At 40.5% G+C, this 21,304-nt stretch overlaps 1 protein-coding gene across 1 annotated transcript; it reads right to left on the reverse strand.

Moving 5' to 3' along the window:
- Positions 1-18,786: 18,786 nt before the first annotated feature.
- On the reverse strand, positions 18,787-20,517 carry LOC129863763 (claudin-4-like). Its single transcript, XM_055936004.1, has one exon. The coding sequence runs from the start codon at positions 20,293-20,295 to the stop codon at positions 19,648-19,650; it is 648 nt and encodes a 215-aa protein (XP_055791979.1). The 5' UTR covers positions 20,296-20,517; the 3' UTR covers positions 18,787-19,647.
- Between the last annotated feature and the right edge of the window lie 787 nt (positions 20,518-21,304).

Below are 21,304 nucleotides of genomic sequence, written 5' to 3' on the forward strand. Positions count from 1 at the left end.
TATTATCATATTTTTTTTTTAAATGTTTACTTGTACTTAAGGAATATGTTTTGTGCATTTGCAAACTGATTTAAAATGAAGTCAAAAATGTGAATAAATTAGAAAAAACTTATCAACCCCTTTAAAAAAGTGCTTTTTGGATTTCATAGTCGAAAATAACATTTTGTTTTTAAAAGGCCAAAATTAAGCATTTAAAACCATTTTGAAAAATGACGCCTGGTAACCCAAATGTCACGTTCCTGACCTATTTCTGTTAGTTTGTTATATGTGTTAGTTGGTCAGGACGTGAGGTTGGGTGGGCATTCTATGTTTTCTGTTTCTATGTTGGTTTATGGGTTGCCTGGTATGGCTCTTAATTAGAGGCAGGTGTTTGGCGTTCCTCTAATTAAGAGTCATATTTAGGTAGGTGTTTTCACAGTGTTCGTTGTGGGTGATTGTCTCCTGTGTCTGTGTCTGTACACCACGCGGGACTGTTTCGTTTTGTTTGTTCATCGTTCATTTGTGTAGCCTATTTTCTCTATTCGTGCGTTCTTCATGTTTTATGTGAGTCCGTCGTTCAGATCTGTCTACACCGTTTGTTGTTTTGTTAGTGTATAGTTGAGTTCGTGTTTTTCGTTAATAAATCATGTCTACAAACTCAGCTGCATTTTGGTTTGATCCCTGCTCCTCCTCTTCTGATGAAGAGGAGGAGGAAAGCCGTTACACCAAAAAATGAAACAGAATATTTTTTGACTTTTTTTGGAAACCTCCTTAAATCACTCAGGCCGGACCCCCATTGACTCGAGAAGAAAAAACAAAACAAAAATTCCAGAAGAAAAAACAGAGTATTTTCAGACTTTTTTTGAAAACCTCCATAAATCACTCAGGCCAGCACCCATTGATTTTTGCCCGTAGAATAGTGCTCCCAGAGCGGGTATGGAATTCTGGATGCCCCCTAAAAGCAATTTCAACCATGGCACCTGGTAACCCAAAAAAATACCAGGTGCACGAAAAGTTTGGACTTAGAATATTTTTTTAGTTTTTTGGAAAAACTCCATAAATCACTCAGGCCATTGACTCGAGAAAAAAAAACAGAAAATATTTTCAAGAAAAAAAAACAATTTTTTTTTGACTTTTTTTGAAAACCTCCATAAATCACTCAGGCCAGCACCCATTGATTTTTGCCCGTAGTATAGTGCTCCCAGAGCGGGTATGGAAGTCTGGATCCCCCCTAAAAGCATTTAAGGCTCTGTGTGTCTTTAAGCACCATACTTTTTCATTCCATCATTGCTGTGTGTGTCTGTGTGTGTGTGTGTGAGCTTTTCTTTGACATCTGTGTAGAGAAATGACTGATTTACACTTCATGAGGGTTGCCTAACACTTAAAGTTTTGGAAAGATCTGACTTTTTTAACCCTTTGAAACAGCACCTATGACCCCATTTTACGGCACTTCCGGTTGGCACAGGAAGCTATAAGTAAACACCTATCCTGATCGGGGTATTCTTTTACATAATCCTGAGTTTAACCTGTCTAGGATCAGCGTGGCGCTAGCGGCACTCCCCCCCCCCCCCCACTGAAAAACCAGTGCCGCGAAATTCAAAAAAAATATTTTTTTAAAATATTTAACTTTCACACATTAAAGTCCAATACAGCTAATGAAAGACACAGATCTTATGAATCCAGTCAACATTTCCGATTTTTAAAATGTTTTACAGGGAAGACACAATATGTAAAGATGTACATCTATTACCTAAAAACACATTAGCATAATCCACCATCTTTTATTTGTCCACCAACACCAGTAGCCATCACCAATTCGGCTAAACTAAGATATTTATAGCCCCTAACCAACAAAAAAACTCATTAGATGACAGTCTGATAACATATTTATGGTATGGGATAGGTTTTGTTAGAAAAAAGTGCATATTTCAGGTATATGGCATAGTTTACAATTGCACCCACCATCACAAATGGACTAGAATAATTACAATGAGCAACGTGTTTACCTAACTACTAATCATCAAACATTTCGTAAAAATACACAGCATACACGAATCGAAAGACACAGATCCTGTGAATACAGACAATATTTCAGATTTTCTAAGTGTCTTACAGCGAAAACACAATAAATCGTTATATTAGCTTAGCACATAGCAATTAGCAGCCCAGCATTGATTCTAGCCAAAGTGAGCGATAAAAGTCAACATCGCCAAAAGATATTAATTTTTTCACTAACCTTCTCAGAATTCTTCCGATGACACTCCTGTAACATCACATTACAACATGCATATACAGTTTGATCGAAAATGTTTATATTTAGCCACCAAAATCATGGTTAGACAATGTGAAATGTAGACAAGCTGGTAAAGAAAACGTCCTTGCGCCACTTAGACAGTGATCTACTCTTATACATAAATACTCATAAACGTGACTAAAAAATATAGGGTGGACAGGGATTGATAGACAATTTAATTCTTAATACAATTGCGTTATTACATTTTTTAATTTATCCTTACTTTTCAATACAGTTTGCGCCAAGCGAAGCTACGTCAAAAAACATGGCGTCCTAAGCCACTAAAATGTTTAGACAGAAACACGATTTATCATAATAAAAATGTCCTACCTTGAGCTGTTCTTCCATCAGTATCTTGGGCAAAGGATCCTTTCTTGGGAGAAATCGTCTTTTGGTGGAAAGCTGTCCTCTTGCCATGTGGAAATGTCAACTACGTTCGGGATGAACTGAAAAGCGTGCCCAACTTTTCACATCGTTGCAAAAATAAATGTCCCAAAATCGCACTAAACGGATATAAATTGCTATAAAACGCTTTAAATTAACTACTTTGTGATGTTTGTAACTCCTATAACGAGTGAAAAGATGACCGGAGAAATATAACAGGCTAAACTAACGCTTGGAACAGGAGAGGGTCGGTGTCTTCCACGCGCGTTACGCAGCAAGAAAAGACTTGCTAGCTAAAGGTTTTTTTCATTTGTAGGGCCTGTGAACGAGCAATCGAGCCCGTTGGAATCGTCATCACGTAAAGGCATCCAGGGGAAGACGTAAGAAGTGTCCGTATAGTCATAGCAACGACAGTGCCCGTTTAAATGACTTCAGAAAAGTGGCCAACGTTTCTCAAATCTGACTCCATGTCAGGGAAATTGCTGTAGAATGGGCTCTGTTCCACTTAGAGACAAAATTTCAACTCCTATAGAAACTATAGACTGTTTTCTATCCAATAATAATAATAATATGCATATTGTACGATCAAGGATTTTGTGGGAAGCCGTTTAAAAAATTAGCCACATTAGCATAAATAGTCTAAACAGCGCCCCCATCCCCAACAGGTTAAAGTCTATACGTTAAGAACTGACTGATTTACATAGGGTTGAATGCACTATATATCACAAACTGCTGGCTGGCTATGGCAAAACACTTTTAGGGTGATTTTATCACTTCCGGTTGCTCCAGGAAGCTTAGAATCAACACAGGTAGACCTCATAGTGGCCTGATGGACTGACATCAAAGACAGGTTCATAAGACATTCATAACCCACATAGGCTTCAGGTTGAATTTAGAGGTGCAGTCAATGTATTCCAATGGGGAGACAAGTCATTGTAAACTGTTTGATGTAAACACCTTCTTTTAACTGTCAAGGGTTAATGCCACAAGGTCAAGGTTAGGCTTGCACAGATCGGGAGGACCTTAAGAACATTCCTGAGGTCAAATTGTGTTTCTAACCTTAACGGTTCTCTCTCTGTCTCCCAAAAGCAAATAAAATTGACATTGAGGTCAAAGGGTCATTCGTGTCCGTCTTCTTGTAACGGTCGCTGCGCTCAGACCGAGCGAGCTACGGTTAAGCGGGGCATCTCGTTGAACTTGGCACAGCCTGGAGATAATAGTAATGCCATTCCGGGCTTTGTGTGTCTTTAAGCACCGTACTTTTTCACTCCATCCTTGCTGTGTGTTTGTGTGTGAGAGCTTTTCTTTGACATCTGTTTAGAGAAATGACTGATTTACAGTTCATGAAGGTTGCCTAATCACACACTTAAAGTTTTGAAAAGTTCTGACTTTTTTAAGCCTTTGAAACAGCACCTATGACCCCATTTAAAGGCACTTCCGGTTGGCACAGGAAGCTAAAAGTAAATACATATCCTGATCGGGGTATGCTTTTACAGAATCCTGAGTTTTAAGTCTATACGTTAAGAACTGACTGATTTACACAGGGTTGAAAGCACTATATATCACAAACTGTTGGTTGGGTAAAACACTTTTAGGGTGATTTTATCACTTCCGGTTGCTCCAGGAAGCTTAGAATCAACACAGGTAGACCTCATAGTGGCTTGATGGATTGTCATTGAAGACAGGTTCATAAGACATTCATAACCCACATAGGGTTTATTTAAAGAATGCACGTTACATTTGCATATGATTCAACAGTGAAAAACATCACAGTGTTACATTTGCAATATGATGTGTTGAATCATATTGCAAACATAACACACAGTGTTACATTTGCAATATGATGTGTTGAATCATATTGCAAACATAACACAGTGTTACATTTGCAATGTGATGTGTTGAATCATATTGCAAACATAACACAGTGTTACATTTGCAATATGATGTGGTGAATCATATTGCAAACATAACACACAGTGTTACATTTGCAATATGATGTGTTGAATCATATTGCAAACATAACACACAGTGTTACATTTGTAATATGATGTGTTGAATCATATTGCAAACATAACACACACTGTTACATTTGCAATATGATGTGTTGAATCATATTGCAAATGTAACGTGCATTCTTTAAATACTTTAGAAATACAAAATTGAACGTCCTGATGACCTCAGGATGGCCGGGCAGTGTTAGTGGTTCCTCTCCATCGCTCGTTGCTTGGAAATTTCATCATGTCGATTTTGGTGATGGTACCCCCGTGTTGAAACATATTGCAATTGTACAAAAGTCAACTAGCAAGTCGGTGTCCATCAGTCAATTGGATATTGTCAGACACCAAACGGATACCATCTGACACCAAACTCACTTTTTCCAACTCCTTTAGAAGCCAACTATGACATATTTCAGAGCAGGCCCAAAATTCACAGTGCCTTCTCTTTAAACCATAATAAAACAAATAATACGTAGTTATGTTCTAGCTGCGGGTCCAGTTTTCACATTATGTTTAGCCCTATGTGAGGCGACCTCGAATCCCAAGTTTCGGCTCGATAGGTCATTCGGTGTCCGAGCAAAACCCTAATTGGTGCTGAAAATCCACTTTTTTCATTGCCTTGCTACGGGGTCCTTGAATGAGCAATCAAACAGGCTCGTTGGGGTCTGTCTCTATGGGCCGAGCCGGTTTCAATGCACCTAGTCTTGAGACTCTGGGACTTTTCTAAATGTCGTCAGTTTCGTTGAGCTGAAAATGAATTGAAAACATAGCAAATACACGAGGCTGTTTATCGGTCTGAGAACCTTCTAGAGCCACATAAATCACCGTGCACAATCAACCTGAGGTCTAGAACAGGTTTCCAAAGTTTCAGAACTCTAGGTCTGACGGTTCTTTAAAAGTGGGAACAAAAGTAACTACCACAGGCACTGTCTGCCTCTTTGCCCCTCAGTGTGTCCCTCCATCAATTCTGTGTGGGTGTGTATTTTTTTTTTTAAATCTGATGGGATGAATGACTGATTTACAGTTCAGGAGGGATGTCTATTCACATATATGATGTTTTGGAAAGATTTGACATTTCGAAACAGCCCATTTGAAACAACCCTTCGAAACAGCCCATTTGACACCAATTATGGCACTTCCGGTTGGCATAGGAAGCTGAAAATAAACACATATCATCACTGGAGTAGGCTTTTACACAATCCTGAGTTTTAAGTCTGTATGTTAAAAATTGACTGATTTACATAGGGTTGAATGCACTATTTCTCTCAAACTGCAGGTTGGATATTGCAAACACTTTTAGGGTGGTTTAACCACTTCCGGTTTGTCCAGGTAGCTTAGAATCAACACAGGTAGACCTCATAGTGGCCTGATGGACTGACATCAAAGACAGGTTCATAAGACATTCATAACCCACTTAGGCTTCAGGTTGAATTTAGAGGTGCAGTCAATGTGTTGCTATGGGATGACAATGACATCCCAAAAGCAGAAGACTTGAAATGTAGGTCAAGGGTCATTTTCTTGTCACTGTCGCTGCGCTCAGACCGAGCGAGCTACGGTCAAGCGGGGCATCCCGTTGAACTCGGCACGGCCTGGAGAATATGGTGATGTCATTTTAGTGGTGATTTCAGAATGCTATTTTGGTGCATTCATGGAAGGCGCTGTGAATTTTGGGCCTCCTCTGAAATATGTGATAGTTGGCTTCTAAAGGAGTTGGAAAAAGTGAGTTTGGTGTCAGATGGTATCAGTTTGGTGTCTGAAAATATCCAATTGACTGATGGACACTTGCTAGTTGACTTTTGTTGACACTTGCTAGTTGACTTGCTAGTCGACTTTTGTACAATTGCAATATGTTTCAACGCGGGGGTACCATCACCAAAATTGACATGATGAAATTTCACGCAACGAGCGATGGAGAGGAACCACTATCACTGCCCGGCCATCCTGAGGTCATCAGGACGTTGACTTTTGTAATTCTAAGGTATTTAAAGAATGCACGTTACGTTTGCAATATGATTCAACATCACATCATATTGCAAATGTAACAGGCATTTGCAATATGAAAAACATCACATCATATTGCAAATGTAACGTGCATTCTCTTAAATACTTTAGAAATGCGAAAGTCAACGTCCTGATGATCTCAGGATGGCCGGGCAGTGATAGTGGTTCCTCTCCATCGCTCGTTGCTTGAAATTTCATCATGCCGACTTTGGTGATGGTACCCCCGCGTTGAAACATATTGCAATTGTACAAAAGTCAACTAGCAAGTCGGTGTCCATCAGTCAATTGGATATTGTCAGACACCAAACTGATACCATCTGACACCAAACTCACTTTTTCCAACTCCTTTAGAAGCCAACTATGACATATTTCAGAGCAGGCCTAAAATTCACAGCGCCTTCTCTTTAAACCATAATAAAACAAATAATACGTAGTTATGTTCTAGCTGCGGGTCCAATGTTCACATTATGTTTAGCCCTATGTGAGGCGACCTCGAATCCCAAGTTTCGGCTCGATAGGTCATTCGGTGCCCGAGCAAAACCCTAATTGGTGCTGAAAATCCACTTTTTTCATTGCCTTGCTACGGGGTCCTTGAATGAGCAATCAAACAGGCTCGTTGGGGTCTGTCTCTATGGGCCGAGCCGGTTTCAATGCACCTAGTCTTGAGACTCTGGGACTTTTCTAAATGTCGTCAGTTTCGTTAACCTGTCTAGGATGAGGGTGCCGCTAGCGGCACTCCCCCCCCACCCCCACTGAAAAACAAGTGCCGCGAAATTCCAAAAAAATATTTTTTTTAAATATTTAACTTTCACACATTAAAGTCCAATACAGCTAATGAAAGACACAGATCTTGTGAATCCAGCCAACATGTCCGATTTTTAAAATGTTTTACAGGGAAGACACAATATGTAAAGATGTACATCTATTACCTAAAAACACATTAGCATAATCCACCATCTTTTATTTGTCCACCAACACCAGTAGCTATCACCAATTCGGCTAAACTAAGATATTTATAGCCCCTAACCAAGAAAAAAACTCATCAGATGACAGTCTGATAACATATTTATGGTATGGGATAGGTTTTGTTAGAAAAAAGTGCATATTTCAGGTAGATGGCATAGGTTACAATTGCACCCACCGTCACAAATGGACTAGAATAACTACATAGAGCAACGTGTTTACCTACTTACTAATCATCAAACATTTCGTAAAAATACACAGCATACACTAATCGAAAGACACAGATCCTGTGAATACAGACAATATTTCAGATTTTCTAAGTGTCTTACAGCGAAAACACAATAAATCGTTATATTAGCATAGCACATAGCACATAGCAGCCCAGCATTGATTCTAGCCAAAGTGAGCGATAACGTCAACATCGCCAAAAATATATTAATTTTTTCACTAACCTTCTCAGAATTCTTCAGATGACACTCCTGTAACATCATATTACACAATCCATATAGAGTTTGATCGAAAATGTGCATATTTAGCCACCAAAATCATGGTTAGACAATGTGAAATGTAGCCCAGCTGGTGAGAAAATGTCCGTGCGCCATATTAGACAGTGATCTACTCTTATACATAAATACTCATAAACGTGACTAAAAAATATAGGGTGGACAGGGATTGATAGACAATTTAATTCTTAATACAATCGCGGAATTACATTTTTTAAATTATCCTTACTTTTCAATACAGTTTGCGCCAAGCGAAGCTACGTCAAAAAACATGGCGTCCTAAGCCACTAACATTTTTCGACAGAAACACGATTTATCATAATAAAAATGTCCTACTTTGAGCTGTTCTTCCATCAGTATCTTGGGCAAAGGATCCTTTCTTGGGTCTAATCGTCTTTTGGTGGAAAGCTGTCCTCTTGCCATGTGGAAATGCCAACTGCGTTCGGGATGAACTGGAAATGTGCCCAGCAATTCACAGCGTTTCAGAAATAAATGTCCCAAAATCGCACTAAACGGATATAAATTGCTATAAAACACTTTAAATTAACTACCTTATGATGTTTTTAACTCCCATAACGAGTAGAAACATGACCAGAGTAATATTACTCCCTCCACTAATGCTTGGAACAAGTGCGGGTCGATGTCCTCCAGGCGCATTACGCAGCAAGAAAAGAGTTCCTAGCCACAGGGTTTTTTAATTTGTAGGGCCTGTGAACGCGCAATCGACCCCATTCAAATCGTCATCACGTAAAGGCATCCAGGGGAAGACGTAAGCAGTGTCCGTATACTCATAGGAATAACATTGGCTTTAAAACTGACTCCAGAACAGTGGCCAAAATTTCTGAAATCTGACTCCATGTCAGGGAAATTGCTGTAGAATGGGTTCTGTTCCACTTAGAGACAAAATTTCAACTCCTATAGAAACTATAGACTGTTTTCTATCCAATAATAATAATAATATGCATATTGTACGATCAAGAATTTTGTGGGAAGCCGTTTCAAAAATTACACGATTAGCATAAATAGTGACAACAGCGCCCCCATCCTCAACAGGTTTTAAGCTGAAAATGAATTGAAAACATAGCAAATACATGAGGCTGTTTATCAGTCCGAGAACCTTCTAGAGCCACATAAATCACCGTGCACAATCGACTTGAGGTCTAGAACAGGTTTGTAAATTTTCAGAACTCTAGGTCTGACGGTTCTTTAAAAGTTCAAACAAAAGTAACTACTGCATGCACTGTCTGCCTCTTAGCCCCTCAGTGTGTCCCTCCATCATTTCTGTGTGTGTGTATTATTATATATATTTTTTTAAATCTGATGGGATGAATGACTGATTTACAGTTCAGGATGGTTGTCTATTCACATATATGAAGTTTTGGAAAGATTTGACATTTTTAACCCTTTGAAACAGCCCATTTGACACCAATTATGGCACTTCCGGTTGGCACAGGAAGCTGAAAATAAACACATATCATCACTGGAGTATGCTGTTACAGAATCCTGAGTTTTAAGTCTGTATGTTAAAAATTGACTGATTTACATAGGGTTGAATGCACTATTTCTCTCAAACTGCAGGTTGGGTATGGCAAACACTTTTAGGGTGATTTAACCACTTCCGGTTGCTCCAGGAAGCTTAGAATCGACACAAGTAGACCTCATGGAGGCTTGATGGACTGACATCAAAGACAGGTTCATAAGACAATCATAACCCACTTAGGCTTTAGGTTGAATTTAGAGGTGCAGTCAATGTATTCCAATGGGGAGACATTTCATTGTAAACTATTTGATGTAAACACCTTCTTTTAACTGTGAAGAGTTAATGCCACAAGGTCAGGGTTAGGCTTGCACAGATCGGGAGGACCTTAAGAACACTCCTGAGGTGAAATTGTGTTTCTAACCTTAACTGTTCTCTCTCTGTGTCCCAAAAGCAAATGAAATTGACATTGAGGTCAAAAGGTCATTTGTGTCCGTTCTCTTGTAATGGTCGCTGCGCTCAGACCGAGCGAGCTACGGTCAAGCGGGGCATCTCGTTGAACTCGGCACGGCCTAGAGATAATAGTAATGCCATTGTGGGCTTTGTGTGTCTTTAAGCACCGTACTTTTTCACTACATACTTCCTTTTTATGTGTGTGTGTTTGTGTGAGAGAGCTTTTCTTTGACATCTGTTGGGAAAAATGACTGATTACAGTTCATGAGGGTTGTCTAATCACACAAGTGAAGTTTTGAAAAGATCTGACCTTATTACCCTTCAAACCTGACCCTATGGCACCATTTTAAGGCACTTCCAGGTTACATAGGAAGCTGAGAGTGAACACATACCCTCCTCGGGGTAGGCTCTTATATAATATTGAGTTTTAAGTCTTTATGTTAACCTGTTGAGGATGGGGGCGCTGTTGAGACTATTTATGCTAATCGTGTAATTTTTGAAACGGCTTCCCACAAAATCCTTGATCGTACAATATGCATATTATTATTATTATTGGATAGAAAACAGTCTATAGTTTCTATAGGAGTTGAAATTTTGTCTCTAAGTGGAACAGAGCCCATTCTACAGCAATTTCCCTGACATGGAGTCAGATTTCAGAAATTTTGGCCACTGTTCTGGAGTCAGTTAAAAGGGCACTGTTATTGCTATGACTATACGGACACTGCTTACGTCTTCCCCTGGATGCCTTTACGTGATGACGATTTGAATGGGGTCGATTGCGCGTTCACAGGCCCTATAAATAAAAAAACCCTGTAGGTAGGAACTCTTTTCTTGCTGCGTAATGCGCGTGGAGGACATCGACCTGCTATTTTTCCAAGTGTTAGTTTAGCCTGTTATATTTTTCCGGTCATGTTTTTACTCGTTACAGGAGTTAAAAACATCATAAGGTAGTTAATTTAAAGCGTTTTATAGCAATTTATATCCGTTTAGTGCGATTTTGGGACATTTATTTCTTTAAGAACTGACTTATTTAAAGAGGGTTAAATGAGTGTGTGTTATTTCATAAAATCACATAAAATCACAGGATTCTCGCAGAGCTTCGAGACCCACTTTAACCTGTCTAGGATGAGGGTGCCGCTAGCGGCACTCCCCCCCCACCCCCACTGAAAAACCAGTGCCGCGAAATAAATTATTATTATTTTTTTTAAATATTTAACTTTCACACATTAAAGTCCAATACAGCTAATGAAAGACACAGATCTTGTGAATCCAGCCAACATGTCCGATTTTTAAAATGTTTTACAGGGAAGACACAATATGTAAAGATGTACATCTATTACCTAAAAACACATTAGCATAATCCACCATCTTTTATTTGTCCACCAACACCAGTAGCTATCACCAATTCGGCTAAACTAAGATATTTATAGCCCCTAACCAAGAAAAAAACTCATCAGATGACAGTCTGATAACATATTTATGGTATGGGATAGGTTTTGTTAGAAAAAAGTGCATATTTCAGGTAGATGGCATAGGTTACAATTGCACCCACCGTCACAAATGGACTAGAATAACTACATAGAGCAACGTGTTTACCTACTTACTAATCATCAAACATTTCGTAAAAATACACAGCATACACTAATCGAAAGACACAGATCCTGTGAATACAGACAATATTTCAGATTTTCTAAGTGTCTTACAGCGAAAACACAATAAATCGTTATATTAGCATAGCACATAGCACATAGCAGCCCAGCATTGATTCTAGCCAAAGTGAGCGATAAAAGTCAACATCGCCAAAATATATAAATTTTTTCACTAACCTTCTCAGAATTCTTCAGATGACACTCCTGTAACATCATATTACACAATCCATATAGAGTTTGATCGAAAATGTTTATATTTAGCCACCAAAATCATGGTTAGACAATGTGAAATGTAGCCCAGCTGGTGAGAAAATGTCCGTGCGCGATATTAGACAGTGATCTACTCTTATACATAAATACTCATAAACGTGACTAAAAAATATAGGGTGGACAGGGATTGATAGACAATTTAATTCTTAATACAATCGCGGAATTACATTTTTTAAATTATCCTTACTTTTCAATACAGTTTGCGCCAAGCGAAGCTACGTCAAAAAACATGGCGTCCTAAGCCACTAACATTTTTCGACAGAAACACGATTTATCATAATAAAAATGTCCTACTTTGAGCTGTTCTTCCATCAGTATCTTGGGCAAAGGATCCTTTCTTGGGTCCAATCGTCTTTTGGTGGAAAGCTGTCCTCTTGCCATGTGGAAATGCCAACTGCGTTCGGGATGAATTGGAAGCGTGCCCAGCAATTCACAGCGTTTCAGAAATAAATGTCCCAAAATCGCACTAAACGGATATAAATTGCTATAAAACGCTTTAAATTAACTACCTTATGATGTTTTTAACTCCCATAACGAGTAGAAACATGACCAGAGTAATATTACTCCCTCCACTAATGCTTGGAACAGGTGCGGGTCGGTGTCCTCTAGGCGCATGACGCAGTTCCAAAAGAGTGACTAGCCTCAGGGTTTTTTAATTTGTAGTGCCTGTGAACGCGCAATCGACCCCATTGGAATCGTCATCACGTAAAGGCATCCAGGGGAAGACGTAAGCAGTGTCCGTATACTCATAGCAATAACAGTGCCCTTTTAACTGACTCCAGATCAGGGGCCAAAATTTCTGAAATCTGACTCCATGTCAGGGAAATTGCTGTAGAATGACTTCTGTTCCACTTAGAGACAAAATTTCAACTCCTATAGAAACTATAGACTGTTTTCTATCCAATAATAATAATAATATGCATATTGTACGATCAAGAATTTTGTGGGAAGCCATTTCAAAAATTACACGATTAGCATAAATAGTGACAACAGCGCCCCCATCCTCAACAGGTTAATTTAAAGCGTTTTATAGCAATTTATATCCGTTTAGTGAGATTTTGGGACATTTATTTCTGAGACGCTGTGAATCTCTGGGCACGCTTCCAGTTCATGCCGAACGCAGTTGGCATTTCACATGGCAAGAGGACAGCTTTCCACCAAAAGACGATTAGACCCAAGAAAGGATCCTTTGCCCAAGATACTGATGGAAGAACAGCTCAAAGTAGGACATTTTTATTATGATAAATCGTGTTTCTGTCGAAAAATGTTAGTGGCTTAGGACGCCATCTTTTTTGACGTAGCTTCGCTTGGCGCAAACTGTATTGAAAAGTAAGGATAATTTAAAAAATGTAATTCCGCGATTGTATTAAGAATTAAATTGTCTATCAATCGCTGTCCACCCTATATTTTTTAGTCACGTTTATGAGTATTTATGTATACGAGTAGATCACTGTCTAATATGGCGCAGGAACATTTTCTCACCAGCTGGGCTACTTTTCCCATTGTCTAACCATGATTTTGGTGGCTAAATATGCACATTTTCGAACAAACTGTATATGTATGTTGTAATATGATGTTACAGGGGTGTCATCTGAAGAATTCTGAGAAGGTTAGTGAAAAAATAATATATTTTGGCGATGTTTACGTTATCGCTCTCTTTGGCTAGAATCAATGCTGGGGTAATGTTTGCACATGTGCTATGCTAATATAACGATTTATTGTGTTTTCGCTGTAAGACACTTAGAAAATCTGAAATATTGTCTGTATTCACAGGATCTGTGTCTTTCGATTAGTGTATGCTGTGTATTTTTACGAAATGTTTGATGATTAGTAGTTAGGTAAACACGTTGCTCATTGTAATTATTCTAGTCCATTTCTGACGGTGGGTGCAATTGTAAACTATGCCATCTACCTGAAATATGCACATTTTTCTAACAAAACCTATCCTATACCATAAATATGTTATCAGACTGTCATCTGAGTTTTTTTCTTGGTTAGGGGCTATAAATATCTTAGTTTAGCCGAATTGGTGATAGCTACTGGTGTTGGTGGACAAATAAAAGATGGTGGATTATGCTAATATGTTTTTAGCTAATAGATTTACATCTTTACATATTGTGTCTTCCCTGTAAAACATTTTAAAAATCGGACATGTTGGCTGGATTCACAAGATCTGTGTCTTTCATTAGCTGTATTGGACTTTAATGTGTGAAAGTTAAATATTTAAAAAATATATTTTTTTGGAATTTCGCGGCTCTGCCTTTTCAGTGGGGGTGGGGGGGGGGTGTGCCGCTAGCGGACCGTGTGTCCTTGAAAGGTTAAGGTATGTTATTTCGTATTTCTGTGGAAAATGTTTAGTACTATTTTCCGCCCTCATTGCAGGCGCTGTCTCGCTATAACGTAAGCTGTATGTCGTACTAAAGTTATTTTTAGAATTCTAACACGGCGAATGCATTAAGAACTAGTGTATCTTTCATTTGCTGTACAACATGTATTTTTTAGTAAAGTTTATGATGAGTTCTTTGATTAGATTAGGTGAGTGTCAGAAATATATCCGGATAATTTTGTGCAGTTTGGCTACGTATTCACATTGTAAAACCACGATTTGTACCGCTAAATATGCACATTTTCGAACAAAACATATATGTATTGTGTAACATGATGTTATAGGACTGTCATCTGATGAAGTTTGTCAAGGTTAGTGAATCATTTTATATCTTTTGCTGTTTTTTTGCGATCGCTACCTTTGCGGTGAATGAATGCGGTTGTGTGGTTGGCTATTGTAGTAAGCTAATATAATGCTATATTGTGTTTTCGCTGTAAAACACTTAAAAAATCTGAAATATTGGCTGGATTCACAAGATGTTTATCTTTCATTTGCTGTACACCATGTATTTTTCATAAAATGTTTTATGATGAGTATTTAGGTATTTCATGTTGCTCTCTGTAGTTATTCTTGCTGCTTCGGTGCTATTTGTGATTGTAGCTGCAATGTAAAACTATGATTTATACCTGAAATATGCACATTTTTCGAACAAAACATAGATTTATTGTATAACATGTTATAAGACTGTCATCTGATGAAGTTGTTTCTTGGTTAGTGACTAATTCTATCTCTATTTGGGGGTTTTGTGCAAGCTACCTGTGCTGTGAAAGAAATGTCTGTGCTTTTTTGTATTTGGTGGTGAGCTAACATTTAAAAAATCGGACATGTTGGCTGGATTCACAAGATGTTTATCTTTCATTTGCTGTATTGGACTTGTTAATGTGTGAAAGTTAAATATTTCAAAAAAACTTTTCAGTGGAGCTAGATAGGTTAAAAAGGCTTTACGGCGAAAGCATATCATGCGATTATCTGAGGACAGCGCCCCGCATACAAAACCATTGAAAACATATTTCAACCAGGCAGGTGCGACACGAAAGTCAGAAATAGCGATATAATAAATCCTTACCTTTGATGATCTTCTTCTGTTGGCACTCCAAAAGGTCCCAGTTACATCACAAATGGTCCTTTTGTTCGATAAAGTCCTTCTTTATATCCATAAAAATTCAGTTTAGCTGGCACGCTTCAGTCAGTAATCCACCCAGTTTCCCTCGATCAAAATGCATACAAAATGAATCCCAAACGTTACTAATAAACTTTTCCAAACAAGTCAAACAATGTTTATAATCAAACCTTATGTACCCTAATATGTAAATAAACTATACAATTTAAGACGAAGAATCGTTATTGTCTTTACCAGAGAAAAATACCAAAGAATGCGCTCTCTTCCACGCGCTTTGAAATACTACAGCTAAAATGGAAGCTACGTAGAAAAACTACAATCTACAATCATTTTTCCAAAAACCAGCCTGAAACTCTTTCTAAAGACTGTTGACATCTAGTGGAAGCCCTAGGAACTGCAACCTGGGAGGACTTTAATAAAAGTGATAGCCATTGAAAATAATGGTAAGCTGAATTTTTTTAGGGGGGGACTATTTGTCCTCGGGGTTTCACCTGCAATATCCGTTCTGTTATACTCACAGACATTATTTTAACAGGTTTAGAAACTTTAGAGTGTTTTCTATCCAAATCTACCAATTATATGCATATCCTGGCTTCTGCGCCTGAGTAACAGGCAGTTTACTTTGGGCACGCTTTTCATCCGGATGTCAAAATACTGCCCAAACATGTTGGTATTACAGACTCGGACAGGGAGAGGTTGAAAATGTCAGTGAAGACACTTGCCAGTTGGTCAGCGCATGCTCGGAGTACACATCCTGGTAATCCGTCTGGCCCTGCAGCCTTGTGAATAGAGTTAAAGGTCTTAATTACATCGGCTGCGGAGAGTGTGATCACACAGTCATCCGGAACAGCTGGTGCTCTCATGCATGTCTCAGTGTTATTTGCCTCGAAGCGAGCATGGAAGTAGTTTAGTGCATCTGGTAGGCTCGTGTCACTGGGCAGCTCTCAGCTGTACTTCCTTTTGTAGTCTGTAATTGTTTGCAAGCCCTGCTACATCCGTCGAGGGTCAGAGCCGGTGTAGTACAATTTGATCTTAGTCCTGTATTGGCGCTTTGCCTGTTTGATGGTTCGTCGGAGGGCATAGCGGGATTTCTTATAAGCTTCCGGGTTAGAGTCCCGCTCCTTGAAAGCGACAGCTCTAGCCTTTAGCCAGTGCGGATATTGCCTGTAATCCATGGCTTCTGGTTGGGGTATGTACGTACTGTCACTGTGTGGACGACATCATCAATACATCATACACTTATTGATGAAGCCAATGACTGATGTGATGTACTCCTCCATGCCATCAGAGGAATCTGTGCTAGCAAAACAGTCCTGTAGTTTAGCATCTGCTTCATCTGACCACTTTTTTATTGATCGAGTCACTGGTGCTTCCTGCTTTAATTTTGCTTGTAAGCAGGAATCAGGAGGATAGAATTATGGTCCATTTGCCAAATGGAGGGCAAGGGAGAGCTTTGTATGCGTCTTTGTGTGTCGAGTAAAGGTGGTCCAGAGGTTTTTCCCCCTCTGGTTGCACATTTAACATGCTGATAGAAATTTGGTAAGACTGATTTAAGTTTCCCTGCATTAATGTCCCCAACGACTAGGAGCGCCACCTCTGGGTGAGTGTTTTCCTGTTTGCTTATGGCGGAATACAGCTCACTGGGTGCAGTCTTAGTGCCAGCTTCAGTCTGTGGTGATATGTAGACAGCTACGAAAAATACAGATGAAAACCCTATAGGTAGACAGTGTGGTCTACAGCTTATCATGAGATACTCTACCTCAGGCAAGCAAAACCTTGAGACCTCCTGAGATATCATGCACCAGCTGTTACTTAGAAAAATACATGGTCCGCCACCCCTTGTGTTACCAGACGCTGCTGTTCTATCCTGCCTATACAGCGTATTAACAGGCAGCTCTATGTTGATAATGTCGTCGTTCAGCCACGACTCCGTGAAGTACAAGATATTGCAGTTTTGAATGTCCCATTGGTAGTTTAATCTTCCGGCGTAGGTCATCAATTTTATTTTCCAAAGACAACACGTTTGCTAGCAGAATGGAAGGCAGTGGGGGTTTATTCGATTGCCTACGAATTCTCAGAAGGCAGCCCGACCTCCGGCCCCTTTTTCTCCGCCTTCTCTTCACGCAAATGACGGGGATCTGGGCCTGTTCCCGGGAAAGCAGTATGTCATTCACGGGCTCGTTGGACTCATAAAAGGAAAAAAAAGGATTCTGCCAGTTCATGGTGATTAATCGCAGTTATGATGTCATAAGAGACGGTAGCAGCACCATTAGGTACAAAATAAGTAAAAAAATAAGTTACAAACAATGTAAAGAAACAAACAAAAAAACACAATCAGTTAGGGACAGGTAAAACGTCAGGCTTCTTCTCCGGCTCCATCTCTGAGTGCGGGAAGTGGTTTTCTCAAGATAGCGACTGGAAACGACACCAGATAAGACACCTTACCTCTGACCTTCCAGAGAGGACACAAGGCACAGGCAGCTTCAGTAGAGGCACACACCCAATCCCAAATCCACCCTCTGCCCCTACCTTCCTAGCTAATACCCCTCAAACTCAATTCCCGGAGGGTAGAATGTCTAATGGTTTTTATCGTTTGCATTCAATTTGTGTCCAATTAACACCTAGACAACCAGGAGAACGGGAGTTCCTAATCAATTACAAGGGAAGAGCGAAAACCCGCACAGTGTCATTTGAGATTTGCTGTACTGTGTTCAGAGAACAGTCCTGTAGGCCTACTGTAGTTCTCAACTCTGTTATACTCACACACGCTGCTCTCCAAATAAATATGACACATTTTTGGGCCAAAGCGTAATAATTGTTTGTGAACCGCTCTGTTATTGAGCTTGCGTTTTTCCATGCAGTCATTTTGAGTCACTTTCATCCATCAATGCTTGTTTATGTCATTGTGAACCAGAAGGTGATAGCTGGCGTGTGCTGAATTGGCTGTGGTAGGGATTACACACAGTCCCTGTTTGTGTAAGGCTTCGGTGTGTGTGTGTGTGTGTGTGTGTGTGTGTGTGTGTGTGTGTGTGTGTGTGTGTGTGTGTGTGTGTGTGTGTGTGTGTGTGTGTGTGTGTGTGTGTGTGTGTGTGTGTGTGTGTGTGTGTGTGTGTGTGTGTGTGGGTGTGTGTGTGTGTGTGTAGTGTGTGGTAAAAGGTCAATGTAGAGAAACTTCAGTAATGCAACAAACTGTATTGTGAACTTTACTTGATAAAGATATTCCGATATTATGTAGTACTATTATAATAAAAGTAGCCTAATGCACAATAATACTACTACACAGAAACACGAGGGAGATTGTGAATGGGGATTTCCTTTTTTATTATAAAACAACAATTGCCCAGTACTTTAAAGAGGGCTAGGACAAAATACAGATACACACTCAGCCATGCAGTAAAATACAACAGCATTCAAACGCAAATAAGCTCCTTTGATCATCGTATGAGTGAACATTTGTCTGAGTAGCATTCACTGTGTTACAAAGAAGGAGTCCAGTGTGGGAACCTAAACATGTTAACTATTTACCAGTCTCTGCAAACATGTGCATTATGTGGTCATTTAAAACTTCCAAGCAGACACAGTAAAGCCAGTGGAGAACAATGGGCTATATTCACAGAGCGCACAGACCGTGACAGCCGACTCTGGCGAGACAATAGACTAGTGTCAAACGATAACAACATGAACATGACATTTTTTACAGAAAGCCTATATAATACCTGATGTAAAATAATCATATGCAAATACAAGACTTAAGTCTTAAAAATGGTACGCAATAGATAGACTACACAACAAGTGTTTCAATTTCTTGGTCAGTCTTGAGCTACGATCTCGGTGAGTATAGGGTTCCATTCCCTTGGCAAAAAATGTTTTTTTTTCCTTTTCTGGTCATCAGACCCATAAGCCCATGGCCAGACCCCTAAACAAAGTTGTAGCCTACAACAAAGTAAAAAAGTTGGCATTTTGGTGAAGTCGCCATGCCAATCAAAGCAAAGGAAAAAAGGATCCTGATATCATCTTGCCTACGCATAATGTCCCTTATCGAAGCCTTCGTTCTAGGGAAACACAATAAAGATAACACACGCAATGGGCATCAAACAGTAGGCTAAGTAGACAACTTGTCCGTCCAGCTCCTGTGCCACGTTTTGATGTGCGTAAAACTCTCCTCTCCTCGCCTACACATAATGTTTCTTGTCGAAGTCTCCATTGGCCGAGATGGTCTTGGTGGGGGCATATTTGTTGGGGTAGGCGCTCTTGGCCCCCTGGGGACAGGAGCAGCACAGCAGGGTTCCCCCCAGAAGGAGCAGGGCTGTGGCCGCCCAGCCAATGTAGATGGCCGCTCCTATCTCCCTCTTCTTGGACGAGGACACATCTGGGTTGTAGAAGTCTACTATGATGTTATTGGCCATCCAACAGAGGGGAACCAGCACCAATAGACCGCTGATGATGTAGACCACCCCACCTGCGTTCACCACTTTGGCTTTCACCGATTCGGTCTTGATGCAGTTGGTGCACTGTGCTCCAGCGATGGTCAACACCAGCCCCGCCACCCCCAGCACCGCCGATATCACCGTGAGGGCGCGCGCCGTCTGCAGGTCCTGGCTGAGCGCAAGCATGGAGTCGTGCATTTTGCACTGCATCTGACCCGTGCTCTGCACCACGCACGACATCCAGAGCCCGTCCCAGATGGTCTGCGCAATCACGATATTCATATCGATGAACGCCGTCACCTTCCACATGGGCAGCCCGCACGCGACCATGACCAGGAACGAGCCCAGTAGGCACAACCCCATCCCAAGGAACTCCAGACACGCAGAGAGCATGGTGAGCCTTTTTCTTCTTTAAAACAGAGAGAGGAGAGTGAATACAAATGTTATTTAATATCCACTCGAGTATCAGAAGAATCTCTTTCTCCTATTCGCTCTAGAAATGTTAGATAGATGATCAAAGAGAGGCTAGGAGAAGAACCTAAGGTATAGAGTCTCTCTGGCAGGTCTGAATCCACTCTGTGCCAGAAGGGGGTGCAGGGTTTGTCATTTATGGGACCGTTATTCGCACGCTAATGTCCAGAGCGACAGTTACACACATATGTCAAAACAAAGCGGATAAACTTTGAGCCAACCAGCGACAAGCGCATCTCCGCATCAGCCAATGAGCAGGCAGAATTCGGATGCGGAGAGACAAAAGAGTTTAATGAGGAGAGAGAGAGAGAGAGAGAGAGAGAGAGAGAGAGAGAGAGAGAGAGAGAGAGAGAGAGAGAGAGAGAGAGAGAGAGAGAGAGAGAGAGAGAGAGAGAGAGAGAGAGAGAGAGAGAGAGAGAGAGAGAGGAGAGAGAGAGAGAGAGAGAGAGGAGAGAGGAGAGAGAGACGACGAGAGAGAGAGAGAGAGAGAGAGAGAGAGAGAGAGAGAGAGAGAGGAGAGGAGAGAGAGACACAGAGAGAGAGAGAGAGAGAGAGACACAGAGAGAGAGAGAGAGAGAGAGAGAGAGAGAGAGAGAACAGAGAGAGAGAGAGAGAGAGACACAGAGAGAGAGAGAGAGAGACACAGAGAGAGAGAGAGAGACACAGAGAGAGAGAGAGAGACACAGAGAGAGAGAGAGAGAGAGAGAGAGAGACACAGAGAGAGAGAGAGAGAGACACAGAGAGAGAGAGAGAGACACAGAGAGAGAGAGAGAGAGACACAGAGAGAGAGAGAGAGAGACACAGAGAGAGAGAGAGAGAGAGACACAGAGAGAGAGAGAGAGAGACACAGAGAGAGAGAGAGAGAGACACAGAGAGAGAGAGAGAGGGACACAGAGAGAGAGAGAGAGAGACACAGAGAAAGAGACACAGA

This window comes from Salvelinus fontinalis, chromosome 10, assembly GCF_029448725.1.
Source record: "Salvelinus fontinalis isolate EN_2023a chromosome 10, ASM2944872v1, whole genome shotgun sequence".
Classification (NCBI taxonomy): domain Eukaryota; kingdom Metazoa; phylum Chordata; class Actinopteri; order Salmoniformes; family Salmonidae; genus Salvelinus; species Salvelinus fontinalis.

Excerpts from the sequence above, each read along its gene's own strand:
- LOC129863763 (XM_055936004.1), bottom strand. The coding sequence starts at position 20,295 with ATGCTCTCTGCGTGTCTGGAGTTCCTTGGGATGGGGTTGTGCCTACTG.